This window comes from Palaemon carinicauda, chromosome 15, assembly GCF_036898095.1.
Source record: "Palaemon carinicauda isolate YSFRI2023 chromosome 15, ASM3689809v2, whole genome shotgun sequence".
Classification (NCBI taxonomy): Eukaryota; Metazoa; Arthropoda; class Malacostraca; order Decapoda; family Palaemonidae; genus Palaemon; species Palaemon carinicauda.
The window spans coordinates 134,947,876-134,969,382 of record NC_090739.1 but is presented as its reverse complement, the minus strand read 5'-3'; the positions used below and the strand labels follow the sequence as shown (position 1 = coordinate 134,969,382).

Sequence of the window (21,507 nt, the reverse complement as noted above, 5' to 3'; positions counted from 1 at the left end):
GTAACCCAGATTGCTGACTTCCTGTTACATCTAAGGAACGTAAGATCCCTTTCAGCTCCTACGATTAAGGGTTACAGAAGTATGTTGGCAGCGGTTTTCCGCCACAGAGGCTTGGATCTTTCCACCAACAAAGATCTACAGGACCTCCTTAGGTCTTTTGAGACCTCAAAGGAACGTCGGTTGTCCACTCCAGGCTGGAATCTAGACGTGGTCCTAAGGTTTCTTATGTCATCAAGATTTGAACCTCTCCAATCAGCCTCTTTTAAGGACCTCACATTAAAAACTCTTTTCCTCGTGTGCTTGACAACAGCTAAAAGAGTAAGTGAGATCCACGCCTTCAGCAGGAACATAGTTTTCACATCTGAAACGGCTACATGTTCCTTGCAGCTCGGTTTTTTGCTAAAACGAGCTTCCTTCACGTCCTTGGCCTAAGTCGTTCGAGATCCCAAGCCTATCCAACTTGGTGGGGGACGAACTGGAGAGAGTACTTTGCCCAGTTAGAGCTCTTAGGTACTATCTAAAAAGGTCATAACCTTTACGAGGACAATCAGAAGCCTTATGGTGTGCTATCAAGAAGCCTTCTCTTCCAAGGTCTAAGAACTCAGTTTCTTACCTATTCAGGCTCCTGATTAGGGAAGCACATTCTCATCTGAAGGAAGAAGACCTTGCTTTGCTGAAGGTAAGGACACATGAAGTGAGAGCTGTGGCTACTTCAGTGGCCCTCAAACAGAACCGTTCTCTGCAGAGTGTTATGGATGCAACCTATTGGAGAAGCAAGTCAGTGTTCGCATCATTCTATCTCAAAGATGTCCAGTCTCTTTACGAGAACTGCTACACCCTGGGACCATTCGTAGCAACGAATGCAGTAGTAGGCGGGGGCTCAGCCACTACATTCCCATAATCCCATAACCTTTTTAACCTTTCTCTTGAATACTTTTTATGGGTTGTACGGTCGGCTAAGAAGCCTTCCACATCCTTGTTGATTTGGCGGGTGGTCAATTCTTTCTTGAGAAGCGCCGAGGTTAAAGGTTGTGATGAGGTCCTTTAGTATGGGTTGCAGCCCTTTATACTTCAGCACCTAAGAGTCGTTCAGCATCCTAAGAGGACCGCTACGCTCAGTAAGGAAGATGTACTTAATAAAGGCAGAGTAATGGTTCAAGTCGTCTTCCTTACCAGGTACTTATTTATTTTATGTTATTTTTGAATAACTAATAAAATAAAATACGGGATACTTAGCTTCTTTGTTAACATGTATGCTGGTCTCCACCCACCACCCTGGGTGTGAATCAGCTACATGATTATTGGGTAAGATTAATATTGAAAAATGTTATTTTCATTAGTAAAATAAATTTTTGAATATACTTACCCGATAATCATGATTTAATTGACCCACCCTTCCTCCCCATAGAGAACCAGTGGACCGAGGAAAAAATTGAGGTGGTGTTGACAAGAAGTAATGGAGTACCTGACCACAGATGGCGCTGTGGTGTTCACCCCCACCTGTATAGCGATCGCTGGCGTATCCCGACCGTAGATTTCTGTCGGCAACAGAGTTGACAGCTACATGATTATCGGGTAAGTATATTCAAAAATTTATTTTACTAATGAAAATAACATTTTAATGTTATTATTGTTCTTAAACTTCTCTTGTAGTTTTTCCTTATTTCCTTTCCTCACTGGGCTATTTTCCCTGTTGGAGCCCTTGGGCTCATAGTATCCTGCTTTTCCAACTAAGGTTGTAGCTTAGCAAGTAATAATAATAGTAATGATAATAATAATAATGATAAATGCCATGTCATCCTTTATTGTTTTCATATTGCATTATATTATTACAGCAACTGTATCTGCAGCTGCCCCAGCCAGAACACAAGCCAAAGTTCAGGAGACCCCTTCAAAGTCAAATAAAGTCAAGATTACAAAAGTTTTTGAATTTGCCGGAGAAGAAGTAAGGTCAGATCACGTTGATGTATTTTGTGGTTTTTATTTAGCACTGCATTTTTTGTATATATGCATAATATATTATTAGCATAGTTACAAGGCTAAATGGAATGATTGAAAAGAGTTGATTATAGTTATCTATTGATTAGTGATTCTACATATTGATGAATCTTACCTTTAGGTCACATTGCTTGAATCTACAAAACGTGAGGTTTCAATATTCAACATTCAACCAAAGAAATTTTTTTTTCTTATATGCCCTCTTCCCCAACAATTGCCTAATGGGTCTAACACCCCTCAATAAATTTACGCCTGAGCGAGGTTACGTTAATAATAATGTTCTAGTGGTATTGCCATTATGCCCTTTGCACTCCCCAAGAGAGAATAGTTCACCAAACTTTTAATGGGGCTCCACAAAGAACTAGAAGAGTTGGAAGACCCAGGTCTACATGGCTGAGGACTATGAAGAGCGAAGTAGGAGATGATAAATGGAGAAGTATTGATTTAAAAGCTCCAGATAGGCGTAGGAGGAGATGTCGATAATGATATTGTTTGTTATTTTAAATTACTTTACTCCTGGGATATTCAGTTATGATTTCATTCTTATTATTGCCACAATAATAGTTTTCAGTATACGATTATACAGCTGCTTCTTTCCCACCGTCCTCCATACATTGAAGGGTCGGGGGTTTGTAATTCTGCTGAGTGTTTTTACAATTGTATGCCACTATGCCCTTGCAGTTATCAAACACAGTTATTGGCAGTGAGCTTATTTTTTGACATTGATAATCCAACTGCAAGGCAGCAGTTTCCACAGTTATTGGCAGTGGGCCTTCTAGCCTTTTGCTAGAAAGCAAGACTGCAAGGCAGCAGCTGTCCTTTTAGTCACTTTCGACGACTTGTATGTATCGTTTATCGTACAATTTGGAATTCTTAAATGATTGCCTTTGTAATAATTTCTTCAGCTCATGATGATACATTAAACTGCTTTAGAAATTTGGTGACCAATGTGGTAACGTCCCTGACTGGTGATCGCCAGACTGGAGTTCGGATCCCACTCAAACTAGTTAGTTCCTTTGGTCGCTGCAACCTCACCATCCTTGTGAGCTAAGGATGGTGGGTTTGTTGAAGCCTAAAGGTCTATCTTCTGAGTCATCTGCAACCATTTCTTGGCCTTTCTTGGTCCTAGCTTGGGTGGTGATCATATGTATATGTATATATGGTCAGTTTCTAGGGCATTGCCCTGCAAGACAATGCCCTAGAGACTGACCATTTATACATATGATCAGTGCCCAAGCCCCTCTCCAACCAAGCTAGGACTAAGGAGGGCTGGGCAATGGCTGCTGATGACAAAGAAGATAGATCTATTCCCCCCAAACCCACCAACCTTAGCTCACAAAGATGGTGAGGTTGCAGCGACAGAGGAAACTAACGAGTTTGAGTGGGACTTGAACCCCAGTCTAGTGTTCACCAGTCAGGGACGTTACATTTTACTTAACCAACTGGGGTTTTAGCTTGCCACCAGAATGTTTCCCTATGGTGAGAGGAATCTTTTTAATATAGTGCACATTGAAGTGTTTATGTATGGTTTGTTTTAGATTTTGATCCTGCTGTGTGAGCAATGATCTGTCAGTAATTTTAGCCTTCGGGAAGCATTGTAAATGTTATAGATGTTGTCTGAGCAAAGATCTAACAGTATTTTTACCTTTATTGGAGCGTTGTAATCGTTATAGATGCTATTTAAGCAAAGATCTAACAGTGATTTTACCTTTCCGGTAGTGTTATAGATGCTGTCTGAGCAAGGATATAGCAGGGATTTTACCTTTCTGGAAGCATTGTTAACGTTATATTGGCTGTCTGAGCAAGGATAAAGCAGTGATTTTACCTTTCTGGAAGCATGGTAAACGTTATAGAATCTGAGTGAAGATCCTCAATCCTTATGTATGTGGTAGTCAACTATATGTAATCCTGGGAAGATTCATTGAAATGAAAAGATAAGATATAAAAATTAATTATTTTAATATCTACCCAGATTAACATGTGTTATTAGTTGTGAATATTTCTTACAAGTTTTTCCCTGACTTCAGAGATACAGAAGAATACAGTGGATTGATGGAGGTGAACATGACTGTTCTTGAAATTCTAACCTCTTGGTGGATCAATTTGCTTTTTGTTTTTATTGTCGAGAGCCATCACTTTAAGATATGAATCATCATCATCTCCTCCTACGCCTATTGACGCAAAGGGCCCCGGTTACTTTTCGCCAGTTGTCTCTATCTTGAGCTTTTAATTCAATACTTCTCCATTCATCATCTCATACTTCGTGGTTCATAATCCTCAGCCATGTAGGTGTGGGTCTTCAAACTCTTCTAGTGCCTTGTGGAGCCCAGCTGAATGTTTGGTGAAGTAATCTCTCCTGGGGAGTGCGAAGAGCATGCCCAAACCATCTTCATCTACCCCTCATCATGATCTCGTCCACATATTGCACTCGAGTAATCTCTCTTGTAGTTTCTCTCTTATGAATTATATGAAATATTAGTAAGCATTGATATAATTAATAATCAATCCTAATATAAAAATTGTGCCATTTTAAAAGGTTATTTGGTTGTCTACAGAAATGTCAGTTGTACTGTATTTCAATGTAAATATTGTTTTACTGTTTACTGTATTTTGTTTTGATTTACAGGGTAGAGAAAGAAGTTGATGCTAATTCTGCTGAAGCTGAAAATGCGTTAGTTGAATCATCAAGTGAACCTGTTAAAGAAACTGGTAAAGGTAAGAACTTCTTTTTCATACCATGTCAATAGATATACAGTAGAGTCCCGAATTATGTGAGAATTTGGTCGATTAATTACCTCGTATAAATGGAAAATCGCTTATTTCGAAACACACAACTAACAGAAATAATTCCATTGCGGCCATGGCAACCAGCAATTTGCCTATTCAAATGTGTTTACTACCCATTTCCAATACTTTCTTTGTACTATACTGTATTTCTTTATAATATCAAATTGTTCTTTTAAATAAATCAAACATTTAATATACTTTAAAGTTCTAATAACTTGAAAAATGGTTAAAATTACAACCAGGATAGGTGTAAACACCATATATTTCCCGTTATAACACGACCCAAAATACAGACAAATTTTAATGTTTGTCATATCTATTGTATAAGACAACTGGTGAATAGCAAAACCATCACTCTATAGACTAGCTTTTGTTGTATGATTGAAAATCCAGAATTAACAAAATAAAGGCGATTTTATATCATGCGTTTCCTAAACACGCCAAAAAGCACAATAAAAAACAACCAATGTTTTGTTTCCGTTTATCTCTGATCATAACGAAGAAACAGATGCACTTACTCATCTGTTAGTTTTTGCATCGACAGCAATCTAATCAGTATTGATTATACAGTATGTTGAATTTGTTATTATCAATGTTCTAATTATTTTTTATTAGAACTTTCAAATAAAGGAAATGAATGCCATTTATGAAATGTTTTTCTTTATGATGCCGCCTGAAACGGAAACCTTCCATTTGTTTACGCTCCATCTTCGATCATAATAAACAAACGAATGCATTAAACACACATGATCTAAGTCATAACTAATGATATTACAAACATTTAGTAAACATTATGTTATTACAAATATTTTACTTACCGTATCCATATAAATTCCTAAATTCGTAGCAAAGCTGGAAATTTTTTTTTCCTTATGCATTTAATCCACAATAGCAAACTGCCGCTAATGAGAGAGTGATAACTTACAATAATTCTAAACTGTTACGAAAGATAATTGTCCTTTCCATATCCAAAATACTTTTCCTAACTTCAGTTATAAGTCAACTTGTACCCACCTCAATTATGGATCCATATGCAAAAAAGGTAAAAGAAGAAAGTACTAGGCCTATTTTTAAAGTCACCGAACAATTAGGTTACCGCTATAACATTCGATGTGAGAGAGAGAGAGAGAGAGAGAGAGAGAGAGAGAGAGAGAGAGAGAGAGAGAGAGAGATATAGAGAGAGAGAGAGAGAGAGATAGAGAGAGAGGGATGGTTTTAAAGTACTGAACAATAAATATGATAGGTTATAACACATTGGTGTTTATGTAATATTAACTGTATAGATGGTTTAAATAAGTTAAGAAATGGTGTAAACAATTCTTTGTTATTGTATTCGCGCGGAAGCTAGACATCAGCTGATGTGATCACAGCCAAAAGTAAAACAAAAATAAGTTAGCAATACTCGATTTTTAAAACACACCCGAAATTTAACAACATAAGTACATGTTTTATAATAGCGCAATTGACATTTAAAGAGTAAAAATTTTCTGGAATAGAATGGTGTTTCCTAAAAAAATAGTGGTTTGCGGACGAAATCGGTTACCGTATTTTAAGCTATGATTGAAATGGATGTATACACGGTATAATTTTTTCGTTTTGTATTTAATTGACACTTCAAGAAAACCGTTTTTGGTTTCTTCATCTATTTTTAAGTATTGTATAACGAGAGAGAGAGAGAGAGAGAGAGAGAGAGAGAGAGAGAGAGAGAGAGAGAGAGAGAGAGAGAGAGAGAATCAGCTGTTGTAATTGAATGTCGTGTTTTTGTTTCGTGTACCCCCTGAAGCGAGGAATTGATCGCCACAACTAACAATATTCATGTTAATTTCATTCTTAAACTCAAGTTGCCATATGTGAACTATGGTTTTATTTCTTACGGAGAGAGAGAGAGAGAGAGAGAGAGAGAGAGAGAGAGAGAGAGAGAGAGAGAGAGAGAGAGAGAGAGAGAGGGGATTTCTGCCATCAAATCTCTCTCTCTCTCTCTCTCTCTCTCTCTCTCTCTCTCTCTCTCTCTCTCTAGATTTTATTTTACTGTCTACTCTACAAAACCAATGTTTGCAAATCAAATGTATACTGTTTAAAATATGACAAAATATTGACGACTCGTTACCGAAGTTTAGGCTATTCACTGCCGATAAACGAACCCAGTCTACTCGTGAAAACCTTGAACGCCCAGAGGGAAAAATAAGGCTTTTAAATATACTGTACTAAACAAAAATAATGCTTTAATATACCATCATTAACACTACCATTACAATTATTGTAAGGTTGGAGAAAGATAAAGATTGCCAAGAACGTAACCACATTTCTCTTTACATTTTGTCAGCTGGACTCGCACAGTTAACAGTTGATTTCATTGTTGATGTGGAATTTTATCCTTAAATAGGCTATTCATTATGAAATTATGTTAATGAAATGTAATGTTAATATTGTTTTGTAACATTTATTATAAATCACTGTATTTAGGGCTACCAATATACTTAAAAGACAATAGATTTGATACATTTTGTAGTGCTTGACTCGCAAACTTTGAACAGCCTCGCAGATACAGAAAATTTATTTTTGAAAAATAGCGATCGCGGAAAAGGGGAATCGTGTAATTCGAACACGCTTAATTCGGGACCCTACTGTACCTATGTATATAAAGTGGTGCTTTCAGTCAATGTAATTCAGATTTGGAAAGCAGTTAAGATACTTGGACTGTAATTATTGGTTTGTTAAAAAAAAAATTAAGTTATATTGCCTTTTTTCCTTGCTACAGAATCCTATTCAGATTAATTTGTACCCAGACCTTCCTATGCCATCCAATAACTCGTTGCTATTTTGTGTGGCCATGAAATTGGAGCTTTACTTCTGTGTCATTCTTCCAGGATATAGTTGGTTTTTATGCTGTCACATCCATACTTAATTCCTATTTTGTTCCGTAACCGAAATACAAACCACGCTATTTACAAAGGGTTACCTTTTAGCGTAGCTGAAATGGCGAGCCATTAGAATTTAACGAGGGTGTATTACTAGCGGGGGGGGGGGGGGGGGGCGAGTGGTAGCTAGCTACCCCTCCTCCCCCTCACACACAGGTGAATACTCACTTTCACTTTTGGCTCGGACTGTGACAGACGTCTCTGTCTTGGTCCTCTCTTGGCAGCCATTGTTTGTTTTGTCTTTACTTAATCGCTTACTTTTCATTTACTCAATATATATGTAAACATGTTTTCATGTTTGTATATATATTTGAGTATAGAAATAAGTAAGTTTCCTTTTCAGATTTGTGTGTGTAGTGTACGATATCTACGTGGAGTCCTCGGCAGTTAGGCCACCACGGCGTAATTTTATGGGTGGCGATCGAGTTTGACTTATGTCTTTCTCTCTCTCTCTCTCTTGAGGTCGTTCACCCTTTTACTACGTTTTACTACGCCCTTGTAGCTTCCTTTCCGTGTGGGGGGGTTGCTACGCCCTACGTTTGTCTCAATTAGTTATGAATCTAATTGTAGTTGTTTTTTGTAGAACGATTCCCTTCGGGGTTTTCGTTCTTTCTTTAGTGTTCAGTCTTTTTTAAATTACATTATTACATAGTTACATAATTATAATTGTTATAATTCTGTTTTGGTTACAGCTCTCCTTCCGTGAGTGTAAGTTGTTGTGAGGGCACGTGCCTGTTGTGTAATTCTTGTTCCTTTCCCCCGGGATTCCTCTTCGGAGCCTTCCTGGGGGAATGAATGTGTACTAATATTTGTTTTATTTTTTTACAGTTACCGATCTAGTTCGTTTCTGTAATATGGCAACGGTGTGAGCTGTCTGGTTGAGTCCTGGGGATTCGGCTGTTGCTGCCTCCCCCCTTGTTTTTTCGTCAGGGGCGTGTCTCCTTCTACTGGAAGTACTCCCGTGTCGACGGACAGCTCTCCAGTTCATTTTAGAACTCTCAGGAGGCTTGCCTCCTTGGGCGGGTAACTTTCCTTCCGAGGGAAGTTTTTCCTGTCCAGGCTTGAGTTTTTCCCCTTTTGGGGGGTTCTTCTCTTGCCTTTTTTTCGTGCGACTATGCTCTTGGTGCTGAGCGGTCACACCTGCAGTTTCGCTCAAGGGGCTGGGCAACCGCAGGAGCTCCTCTTCGGAGGATTGCTCCTTGTAGGTCACTGGCTGACCAGTCTCTTCCACGAAGTGTTTCTCTTTCGTTCGCGAGAGAGTACACTCATAGAGACTCCTCTTCGGAGGTTTCTTCTGTTGCGGTTGTTGTTGGCCTCCCTCGCCGTAGGCCCACCGTCTGCCTCGTCGTAAGGGCCTCTCATCTCCCTATAAGGGTGCTTGAGGCGCCTTTTTGAATCTCCGTTTGCAGCCTACAACTCCTTTTTCTCGATCTTCCGCCTTGGTGCAGATGGACAGCAGTCTGATCTCGTCTTCCGACGGGCAACGGTCTTCCCGACGGACAACGGTCTTCCCGACGGACAGCGGTCTTCCGACGGACATCAGTCTCCCGGCGGACAACGATCCCTTCGGGGCAAAGGGTTGCCCCCACGGGGATTCTTCCCTTGCGTGTCAGGGTTTCCCTGCGTGCCCTTCTGCTGTGTTCTCTCCTGCTCAGTGTTAACACACAGGCGCTCTTCTGCTCATCAGCGCTCTCCTGTTCGTCAGCGCTTTCAAGATGATCATCCCTGCTGTTCCTGTTGGTTCCTGTTACGCGCCCTATGCGCCCACGTTCGCCCTCACGATCTAGAACTTCGGTTCAGGTCGGGGTCAAGGACTCTTCTTCTATGCACAGGCTTCCACGCGTAGCCTTCTGCTCGTCAGCGATCATCAGCTCGCCAGCGATCACCTGTCTCTCGGCGATCTCCGGATCGCCCGCGCGTGTTACAGCCGGCATGCCAACGTTCTCCAACACTTCTGAAGGAACATGGTTCGCCAGCTACTAGCGCACCTGCGCATGCTGATCGCCATCGCGCGACCCTCGACTGCGGATGCTGATCGCCATCGCGCGACCCTCAACTGCGGATGCTGATCGCCATCGCGCGACCCTCAACTGCGGATGCTGATCGCCATCGGGCGACCCTCAACTGCGGATGCTGATCGCCATCGCGCGACCCTCAACTGCGGATGCTGATCGCCATCGCGCGACCCTCAACTGCGGATGCTGATCGCCATCGCGCGACCCTCAACTGCGGATGCTGATCGCCATCGCGCGACCCTCAACTGCGGATGCTGATCGCCATCGCGGATGCTGCTCGCCATCGCGGATGCTGCTCGCCATCGCTGATGCTGATCGCCATCGCGGATGCTGCTCGCCATCGCGCGACCGCCCACCTGCGCATGCTGATCGCCATCGCTCGACCCTGGCATGCTGATCACCATCGCGCGACCCTGCGCATACTGATCACCAGGCGCATGCTAATCACCATCGCACGATCGCCCTCCTGCACATGCTGCTCGCGATCGGTCTCTTTCGCATACTGCTCGCCAACGCACAATCGCTCACCTGCGCATGCTGCTCGACCATCGCGTCGGCATAACACAACGCGCCATCGCCAACCTGCGCGTTAGCGCTCACCAGCTCACCACCGATCGCTTGTTGATCCATATCGCCAGCGGTCTTCCTCGCCCCCGCGGCAGCGCGTTTCCTCGCCATCGCGGTAACGCTTGCGTTCGCCGCCTCGGACTCGCTCTCATCCACCTGCCCACCCTCGCGACCGCTCGCCTGTGCGTCCCTGCGCGGCCGCTCACCTGCGCGTCCCTGCGCGGCCGCTCACCTGCGCGCCCACACGCCCACGTGCCTGCACGTCTACGCTCATGCGTGTCCGCGCCCATGCTCTCCAATGTTCGCCCACGCGCGAACCAACGGTTTTTCCATTGCGCGGACGGATGGTGTTCCGTCACGCGAACCTACAGTGTTTCTTCGCACAAACGTCGGCTTATTTCTTGCAGTATCCATTGCTCGTCTATGGGTTATCGCTCGCCGACCACCAGCTCTCGCCCTTCCTACCACGCTCGCCCTCCTTCTGCGCTCCTTCGCTCGCCTTCGTTTGCGTTACCGCCCATGGGCGCTTCCACGTTCGCCCACGCGAAAATCTTTGAATTTCCGTCGCGCGAGCTCCAGGGCGATTGCGACCACGATTCCCAATGGGGTTTTTCGCAGCCTGGCGAGTTCTTCTGGAGCGTATTTCCAGAACACGGCCTCACCCCGTAAACGCAGAGCATGGCACTTGCAAGAATAGGAAAAACTTAAGGGAGATCTGAGCAACACTCCTCTTTCCTGAACCTGGGTTAGCCCTTCCCCGTCATTCCCTGGAAGGATTTTTGGCGGGGGGGCTTTCCGTTCGAGATTTCTCCATCGGACAAGGGGTGACTGCTTACCTCTTCCTCTGGGAGCTTACCAGGTTCTTTCCCTCCTCGGTTACGGCCCGAGGTTTGGTTCAAGGAAGCTACAGGAAGATCAGGGGTACTTTCCTCCTCTCGAGCTCAGGCACCTTGGCCTTTCGTCGTTAAGTATCTAACTTGCGGACAAGCTCGATGTTGTACCATCTGGACGCGCTGACTGAGGGCTTCCTTCGGGTGTCTCATCTGTGGAGGTCGACGACCTCAGACACCCTTCCATCCTTGAGAAGAGTTTGTTTGTGCCCAAGGACAGAAACTTAGACAGCTGCTGTGCGGAGGAAATCGACTTCCGGTTTCACTCCTCCAAGGCGCTTTCTTCCAGACTCTGCAGGGCTCCAGCGCCCTTTTCTTTCAACCACGTCGGCCTAAGTTATCGGCTACGACAACTGGGACAAGGTGTCCAATTGCAGTTTCCTCCTGTCAGGAACAGATGGCACGGGAGACTCCCCCGGGGAGGCATAGTCCTAAAAGGAGTTCACGAACTCTAGGATTGCAGGTTTTTCGCTGGAAGGATGCTTAAGGTTACTCATCCGAATGACAGCTTTCCGATGCCCATTCCCGCACAATCTCTGTGATTAGCCAAGGATATCGCGCCTGCCGTCTCTGTCAGCGAATTCAGTGTCTCTGAACCTCTATGCCATAGCGTCAGCAGAGTTGCCCGGTTGGGCAGAATGATCCATACCTTAGGCGAAGGTCTTCCTTAGGATCATCGACGGCTTCACCCTGGCCCCCTCAGTCGATCCTTTCTTGTAAGGAAGGATCTGAGAGGGGATGTCCGTAGTCGACCTCTCAGCCCTGATCAAGTTTGTCGAACAAACTTCGGCCAGCGTAGACCAGCAGAATCGATCAGACTGGTAACGAGGCGACAGGACTCCTTAAACCCTGGATCGGAAGGATGGGTACTTTCAGTTTCCATTCCATCCATCTTCCAGGGTGCTCGTCGAATTCAGCCTAGACTGCAAGTATTCCTGCTTATGATGCAGTGTGGCTATCCCGCTGTGGCATAGCAGGTTTGTTTCCCCAGAGAACTCTCCCTGCCTTCCTCTTGGCCGCTCAGGTGCAGGCTTCCGCCTCCTCTGCTGTTTGGAGGGCTGGTCAACTCCGGTAGGCTCGGGTTCGACCTTCTTCAGCACCGGGACAAGCTTCCGGATGCTTACTATGAGTGTGGGCTCATGGTATTTTGCTTGGAGCCTTCTCTTCCTCTCCCTCAACATCTGGAGTATCTGGCCATGATATTGAGTCAACGGCCTTACCACGTTGGAAACCCCGCTTCTCGTCCGTCCAGCGAGGTTATGCAACGTCGGTACTTGGATGGGTGACCACCTGGGGATGCCAGATTCTGTTACCACATCCTCCGAGCCTTCCTTTCGGTTGACTGTGGCAAGACTGAGGAGAGTCGCAGTACCTGTTCTCAGTCAAGCAGAGCTTTCAGCCCTACCTTGGAATGTTTCCTAGTTCTCCTTTCCTCATTGACCCGTCTATAGTCCGAACGGTCGCCTCAGGATAAGTTCCATGTGGGGCGATCCAAGTTCCGGTGGCTTCAGGCAATGTTTAACCGGACTCCCTGGCCCTATGGGACCAGCGGAACTATTAGACCTGCAATGGGTGTTGACCTATGGAGCCTCTTTATGGTAGTGGATATTCTCGTCCTTTCCCCACATTCTTGATGCGGTTCTCGGACTCGTCAAAGGAAAGGGGGGGGGGGGGGGCATGTTCCGGTCCAGGCCTATGGTCAAGACCTGAAGGATACCTCTCCATCATTCAGGCAGGCTTAGGGGCCTTAGTCTGGCCCCTCTACAGATCCTACAGCTCCTGCCGAGTCGCCCCGTGCCCGTCGACTTCATGATTCTGGCGTATTCTAACCAGCAGGGGACGCATTTTCACACCTTCACATCTTGCAGTAGAGATACCGGGATGATTGAGATTCTCTCAATACCACCATTGGCTCTCTCGTTCCAGGCAGGGGAATGTTCTCTCAGACTATCCGAGCAGAGCCTCGTAGAGAGAGTGTACCTGGGGGTCTTTGACCTTGGGTAACCAGCAAGTGCTGGTCTGGGGGACCTGATCACGACAGCTTGGAACCTCAAGCTTCCGCTATTTTTCCCCCGAGACTCTGGCAAGATGCATTCCGGTGATGGTGGGACAACTTCGACGCCTGCGACTTCCCTCCTTTTTGTTTGTGGACAATGGGTCTCAACAAGACCAGGTTGTCTGTCAACCTTTCAATGGGAGAGCTCCACTGGGACTATGCGCAGAACGGTTTCTGGACCCTCTGCTTCCCCTGACGGAACTCCCGGGAGAGCTTCTCCCACGGCGCAAACTACTCAAGCATCCACACTGCGACATCTCTCCCGAACCTGGGCGTCGCTTCGGCTCTCGGCAATGAAGCCTGTCGCTCAGCCTTTCCCTGACCTTCAGGCTTAAAGGAATAACTTTTTCCTGCCCGCTGGACCTATCCTCGCTCATGCGAAGCTACGATCGTCCCTGCCCTAGTCGGAGGAAGACCTCCAACTTGGAGCATGGCTCGGACTTTTAGTGCTTCAAGAGATCTTCTCAAGACCCTTTACGACAGGCCTCGGATTGTATTCCGCCTTGGGTCTCCTGCTCACTCTGGCCACGGCCAGTGTGTAAGCAATCTTCTTGGTCTCTTACGACTCCCCCCTTTCTAAGGAAGAGGGGAAGGCAACATTCAGGCTCTCTCCTGAGTTGTTGGCTAGACTCAAAATCTGGGGGTCCCGGCCCTTCGGTCCGATTCATTCAAGATTTCGAGTCTCCATTCTGTATCTGATGTCCCAAGACCTTCTCTTTCTTGCCAGTAAAGGAATCAAGAGGTTAGCGCTGGGAACAGCTGCAGTTTGTCCTCAGTTGCAGCCGATTATGAGCACAAGGAGGACATGGGGGGAGAGTCACCAGTATACCTCTTCAGCCCGGACTCAAGGACATTCATCTCGACCTGTCTCCAAACCCTCCCCCGTCACGTCGCCCTACAGCACGATGTTGGATACATCGCAACGTCCCTCGCCTTCGAGTAATACTACTCTGTGACGCAGGTGCTACAAGCTGGAGTCTGGAAGCGTCTAATGACCTTCGCAGCCCGCTTCCTGCAGGGCGTGACCCACAGGAGTCTCGATACGTTTTCTATCGCTCTGTGGTGGCTACACAACAGCTGGTCTAACCTCAGGCTCCTTTTTGGACAGGTAGCAGAAGGTTGAGGGCATTGTTATCAGGTTTTAGTCTGCATGAACGAAAGAAGTATGTCTGGCCCTTACTTCTTTCTTCATCATCCCCTCTACGGGGAAGCAGCATCCTGGTCTCTGCATAGCTGACCTCCAACCTCTGCAGGTAAACCATGCTTCCTTGTGTTCCGAGTATTGAGTCAATACTGTGGCGTCCCCCATACCCTGACGAGGTGGTATTGGGAACGTCCTAACCCAGAGTTCCTTCTGGAACTCCAGGTCAACTGCCTAGGACGAGTCACACTTCTTCCTTCATACACAAGCTTACGTAGGCCACATCCGCAAGGAACTTGTGAGGTGCAGGGACTCCTTTTCTCGAGTGCGACTCACTCGGATTCTGAGTCCCCGGGTAAAGCCAAAGCCAGTATGGCTGGGGACTTTCCACCCTTCCTAAGGGGTAAGTCACCCTTTGTAAATAGCGTGGTTTGTATTTCGGTTACGGAACAAAGGACAAATTCGAAGATAATTTGTATTTTTCCTAACCATACAAACCTTAGTTATTTACACATATTTGCCCGCCAGCCCTGTCCCCCAAGACAAGTCCTACTTCTAAGTGAAAGTGAGTATTCACCTGTGTGTGAGGGGGAGGAGGGGTAGCTAGCTACCACTCCTCCCCCCCCCCCCCCGCTAACTAGCGCGGGGGTAATACACCCTCGTTAAATTCTGATGGCTCGCCATTTCAGCTACGCTAAAAGGTAACCCTTTGTAAATAGCTAAGGTTTGTATGGTTAGGAAAAATACAAATTATCTTTGAATTTGTCATTTTTCAATATTAAACTTAGCCGGTGATCATATAGCTGTCAGCTCTGCTGCCCGACAGAAAAACCTAAGGACAAAATACGCCAGCGATCGCTATACAGGTGGGTGTGTACATCAACTGCGCCATCTGTCGAGCAGGTACTCAAGTACTCCATGTCAACACAGAACCAATTTTCTCTCTGTCGTGCCACTGGCAAGACCTACTAAATACGCTGTTACTAACTGGATTTGTTTTCACAACTATTTGGTGAAGTACACTATTCTAGTTTTGAGCTTTCGCTATGCAGGGGTTTTATCTTCATCTCAAAACTTGAACTCGTTTTGGATAGATTTAATTATGGTGACAAAGAGAGTATGGACTCTCTTTCACTTTTAAATGGCCGACCCTTCCCTTAAACGGAAGTGTGTTTAGGTTTTTAGTAATTTTGCTTAACACGTTTTAGATCTATATATTTTATTTCTCTCCGCCTTTATTAGGCCTCTTCGATTAACTTTCCATTTATTATAAACATATAAAAATAAATTTTTATGTTTTGTTTATATGCGACCTTTCCTGATAGTAGGCGGTCCTAACTTGGAACCGAAGTTAATCAACGTTGAGCCCGTTATATCGTATTTAGCCTTTAAAGAATTTAAAACTTTTTAAATTTAATGTTTTATGAAAGAATTTCTTTGATAGTCTCGTACTGTTTTCAAAGATGAACTAACGTTTAGTTTTTTAGACTACGCAGTTGTTGACGTTCAGGACGTTCAACATGCGCTCTATCGTTACGATAGAGAGAGAGTGTATCACGGTTTCACTTTGCAGTAAGAGTAAACCGATTCTGACGTTTCGTTCATTCTTTCTTAGCTTAAATGGTTTAAATTCTAAATTAAAGGAACTTTTTATTTGGAAATCCTTTCAGTTTTTTTCCTTTAGCCAAATAACATGTTTTGACGATATATAATTGGGGTCTTCTCTCAGGTGCGAAATCAAGAGAGAAAGAGAGAGAGAGAGATAGAGACGGAGGGAGAGAGAGGAGAAAAAACGTTCCGTTCAAGCGGGTAACGTTGTTCTCGTGTTACTCTCCTCCCTAGTCGCTGTACGGGGAAGAAGGTAAAACGTTTCTAGGGTTTTATTCTTGTCCCCAGGCTATGTGTGGTGAGAGATTGTAAACGTAGTTTATTTGAACTAGTGTTTAGTCTCTTTCCCAGCCACTGAATTCTTTATCTTTATATATGTTTTCTGTTGCATTATACGACTGTTTTCGCAATTACTACCTTTTAATGAAGGGTAGGATTGCGTGTTTCAGGTAGAAATCAGTAAAAGTTTCGATTTCAGTGAAATAAGTGCAAAACAGAAAATCGAAGTGATAAAGTGATATGCGCAAAGTGTTACAGTGTTGCGTCCGAGGGTTCGTCTGTTCGTGCCTGTCGTTCACCTAGTCCGGGACCTCTTGCAAGCTCCCAAGCCCAGGGGAGAAGTAATGTCGAACGACTTATGGGTTCGTCAGGCCTTGATCAACGAACAGACGTTTTTCCCTCCGTGGTTTCGGGCATATCTACCCAAGATCGCCCCACTCACACAAAGACGAGAGAGCCCATTTACTTCTCGTCTGCGGAAGAGGTTTCTCGTAAGAAACCTTGGACCAAGGTCTTGCAGCTTATTAAGCGCAAGTCGGTCCCTTCCGCGCAAGTCCAACGGCCCAGGTGTAGCCACTGGGTCAGTTCGGACTCGCTGCAGTCTTCCGATGACTGCACACCTCCTAAGAGAGGCAAAGCGGTACCGCAACAGGCAGTAACACCGTCTGTTGCCGCACCTGCTGCTGTAGACCCTAAGTGGTCTTTGCTACAGTCTATGCAGACACAGTTAGCATCTTTTATGCAGGAGTATCGTGCGGAGAAGGTTGACGCTGCACCCGTTAGCCTACAACCAACCACGGTTGTGCGTACAGTAGACGCTGACGCTACCTGCTCCCGCACTCCGCCTGTGAGAGTTTCACCACCCATGCGCAGTGTACCCTGCCAGCCGCACGTTGACGTTCACAGACGCACGCTACCCTCCGTTGACGTTCGCGAGTTACCACAACAGGAGGGTGGAGTTAAGTTGCTTTGTTTTGACGCTGTGCTTCAACCTCCGCAACCCACTGTGGTTACCGCTACTCGCCCGCAGCAGACTAGTCAGTCAGGAGTAGAGGCTTCCCCACACAGCTATGGTTGTTGCCAGCTCACAGACTGTCAAGCAGTTACATGACGTTGCCTTCTGGTCTGCTACTAATGCACCAGTGCTGTATGTCCTCACGCACCTGTTGTGGTTGACAGTTCAGTTTTTGACAGTTCACAGACTGTCAAGCAGTTACACAACGTTGCCTTCTGGTCTGCTGCTAATGCACCAGTGAGACCCTCACTGAGATAACCTAGCTTTTCTCGGACAAGGTTCCTGTAGATGAGAAAGTGCTGTTCTCCCTCCTACTGATATTCCTTTGAGGACTCTGTCATTTGGAGAGGAGCCTTAAGCTGCTTAGCCTCCTATGGACTTTAATTAAATCATGATGATTTTTTAAGGATCTTCGTCCGGATCTTGTAACTGCTGCTCCTCGTTCGCCTAACGTCAGAACTTACACTAGGCCTAGCTACTTCGAAGCCGTTGTTGTTAAGCTAGTGCTCTCTCGCTCTCCTAGAGAGCGTTACGTTGGCTAGGCGACTGGTTTTTGCACCAGGAGGAGTTTTAGGGATACAGCCTTTGATTTCCCTTCTTTTAAACTGGCTTATAGAGCGAGAGTCTGATAGGACACGAGAGAAGTTCTCGGCTTGGGAGTTCATGCCTCTGCCCAGGTAGACTTCTCAATTCTGGTAGACTCGCCCTGGTGCCTAGCTAGGAGACGCTCCAAGTTGTTTACAGGTCAACTTCTCAACTTTTGTCGAGCCTTTGAAGTTTTGCTGTACTATTATGTCACACATAACAAGGCTTCCAGGGATGGTAAATGGTTCCGCCTCAGTCGCTAACCCCGTCTGTTGCCACACCTGCTCCCGTAGACCCTAAATGGGCTTTGCTGCAAGACATGCAGTCCAAGCTTGTGTCCTTGATAGAGGACTTAAATAAGGAGAAGAACCTTCTGGCCAACAACCTTCCAACCGGTTGGTTGTGCGCCCTGTTGACGCTGAGGTATCCTACTCGCGTCTGCCAGTTGAGGTGGTTCCTCCACCGATGCGACCCAGTGTGGGTTGCCAGTCGCACGTTGACGTTAAGCGACGCTCGGAGGTGGTTGTTGACGTTCAGTGTTTCACTAGGAAGACGTTCAACAACCAGCAGAGGTGACTTGTTGTGACGCAGTGCGTCAACCTCAGCAACCCAGTAGGGTGTTGACTGCACAACCCAGACAGTCTAGACAGTTTCGGGTTGACGCTGTACTTCCTCGCGCACCCATGGTTGTTGACAGTTCACAGACTGTGCAGCAGTACCATGATATTGCGTCCGGCTCCGTCACGCATCCACCAGTGCGACCGGATTCAGCGAGTCAGACGTTGCCCACTCCGTTGCCGTTTCCTCATCAGTTTCGGATGAGGAACCCTCTGATGAGGACGTTGCTGAATAAGACGATCAACCCCCAGTCCTGCTATCCATCCAGAAGATGCTGAAGAAGGAACGCTGCCCAGTCAGGCTGTGGATGAGTCTGGTAAGGACACTGTCATCCGTGGATCAATTTGTGTCACTAGGAAGACTACACCTCCGTCCTCTTCTATACCATCTAGCTTTTCACTGGAAAAAGGACAAGACGCTAGAAGCGGTCTCGATCCCGGTTTCCGGAAAGATAAAGTCTGGTCTGACTTGGTGAAAGGACTATATCAACCTTAGAGAGGGTCTTCCCCTGACTGTTCAGACTCCCAACCACGTTCTCTTCTCGGACGCATCGGACGTAGGCTGGGGTGCGACATTAGATGGTAGGGAATGCTCGGGATTATGGAACTCGAGTCAAAGGACAATGCATTTCAACTGCAAGAAGCTACTGGCAGTACGTCTGACCTGGAAAAGTTTCAGGTCTCTCCTTCAAGGCAAAGTGGTGGAGGTGAACTCGGACAACACCACGGCTTTGGCGTACATCTCCAAGCAAGGAGGGACCTACTCTCTGACATGGTACGAGATCGCAAGGGACCTCCTCACCTGGTCAAAAGGTCTAGACATTTCACTAGTAACGAGGTTCATCCAAGGCAACTTGAATGTCATGGCAGATTGTCTCAGTCGGAAGGGACAAATAATTCCAACAGAATGGACCCTCCACAAGGATGTATGCAAGAGACTTTGGGCCACCTGGGGCCAGCCAACCATAGATCTCTTCGCAACCTCGATGACCAAGAGGCTCCCAATATTTTGCTCACCAATCCCGGACCCAGCAGCAGTTCATATAGATGCCTTTCTACTAGATTGGTCACATCTAGATCTATATGCATTCCCTCCGTTCAAGATTGTCAACAAGGTACTGCAGAAGTTCGCCTCTCACGAAGGGACAAGGTTGACGCTAGTTGCTTCCCTCTGGCCCGCGAGAGAATGGCTCACCGAGGTACTTCGATGGCTAGTTGACGTTCCCAGAACACTTCCCCTAAGGGTGGACCTTCTACGTCAGCCACGCGTAAAGAAGGTACACCAAGGCCTCCACGCTCTTCGTCTGACTGCCTTCAGACTATCGAAGGACTCTCGAGAGCTAGAGGCTTTTCGCAGGAGGCAACCAGAGCGATTGCTAGAGCAAGGAGAACATCCACCCTTAGAGTCTACCAATCGAAGTGGGAAATCTTCCGAAACTGGTGCAAGTCAGTATCCGTATCCTCGACCAGTACCTCTGTAACTCAAATAGCTGACTTTTTCTTATATCTGAGGAAAGAACGATCTCTTTTAGCTCCCACTATCAAGGGTTACAGAAGCATGTTGGCATCAGTCTTCCGTCACAGAGGCTTAGATCTTTCCAACAATAAAGATCTACAGGACCTCCTTAAGTCTTTTGAGACCACGAAGGAGCGTCGTTTGGTTACACCTGGTTGGAATTTAGACGTGGTACTAAGATTCCTTATGTCAGACAGGTTCGAACCGCTACAATCAGCCTCCCTGAAAGATCTCGCCTTTAAGACTCTTTTCCTGATATGCTTAGCCACAGCTAAAAGAGTCAGTGAGATTCATGCCTTCAGCAAGAACATCGGATTCTCATCCGAAACGGCTACATGTTCTACAACTTGGTTTTCTAGCCAAACACGAGCTGCCTTCTCGGCCTTGACCAATATCGTTCGATATTCCAAACTTATCGTATGGTTGGAAATGAACTAGAAAGAGTCTTATGTCCTGTAAGAGCTCTTAAGTTCTATTTAAAAACCTTTACGAGGCCCGTCTGAAGCTTTATGGTGTTCAGTTAAGAATCCATCTTTGCCTATGTCAAAGAATGCTTTATCCTATTTTATCAGACTGTTAATACGAGAAGCTCATTCCCATCTGAATGAGGAAGACCAAGCTTTGCTGAAGGTAAGGACACACGAAGTTAGAGCTGTCGCAACTTCCGTGGCCTTTAAACAAAATAGATCTCTGCAAAGTATATTCGACGCAACCTATTGGAAAAGCAAATCAGTGTTCGCGTCTTTTTATCTTAAGAATGTCCAGTCTCTTTTACGAGAACTGCTACACTCTGGGACCATTCGTAGCAACGAGTGCAGTAGTGGGTGAGGGCTCAACCACTACAATTCCCTAATTCCATAACCTTTTTTAATCTTTCTCTTGAAATGTTTTATTATTGTTTTTGGGTTGTCCGGAAGGCTAAGAAGCCTTTCGCATCCTACTTGATTTGGCGGGTGGTCAAAGTCATTTCTTGAGAAGCGCCTAGATTAGAGGTTTTGATGAGGTCCTTTAGTATGGGTTGCAACCCTTCATACTTCAGCTCCTAGGAGTCGCTCAGCATCTTATGAGGATCGCGAGGCTCAGTAAGGAAAACGTACTTAAAAAGGCAGAGTAATTGTTCAAGTCGACTTCCTTACCAGGTACTTATTTATTTTGTTTGTTATTTTGAATAACTGCTAAAATGAAATACAAAATACTTAGCTCATAATAATGTCAACATGTAATGCTGGTCTCTACCCACCCCCCTGGGTGTGAATCAGCTATATGATCACCGGCTAAGTTTAATATTGAAAAATGTTATTTTCATTAGTAAAATAAATTTTTGAATATACTTACCCGGTGATCATAGATTAAAGGACCCTCCCTTCCTCCCCAATAGAGACCCAGTGGGCCGAGGAGAAAATTGGTTCTGTGTTGACATGGAGTACTTGAGTACCTGCTCGACAGATGGCGCAGTTGATGTACACCCCCACCTGTATAGCGATCGCTGGCGTATTTTGTCCTTAGGTTTTTCTG

General features: G+C 45.5%; 1 protein-coding gene across 1 annotated transcript in view; it reads left to right on the top strand.

Moving 5' to 3' along the window:
• Positions 1-21,507, top strand: part of Yeti (yeti) — a 63,765-nt gene that overhangs the window by 24,419 nt on the left and 17,839 nt on the right. Inside the window, exons 4-5 of the mRNA XM_068388711.1 lie at positions 1,836-1,950; positions 4,625-4,713. Of these exons, the coding sequence (XP_068244812.1) occupies positions 1,836-1,950; positions 4,625-4,713 (204 nt within the window). The remainder of the gene's footprint in view (positions 1-1,835; positions 1,951-4,624; positions 4,714-21,507) is intronic.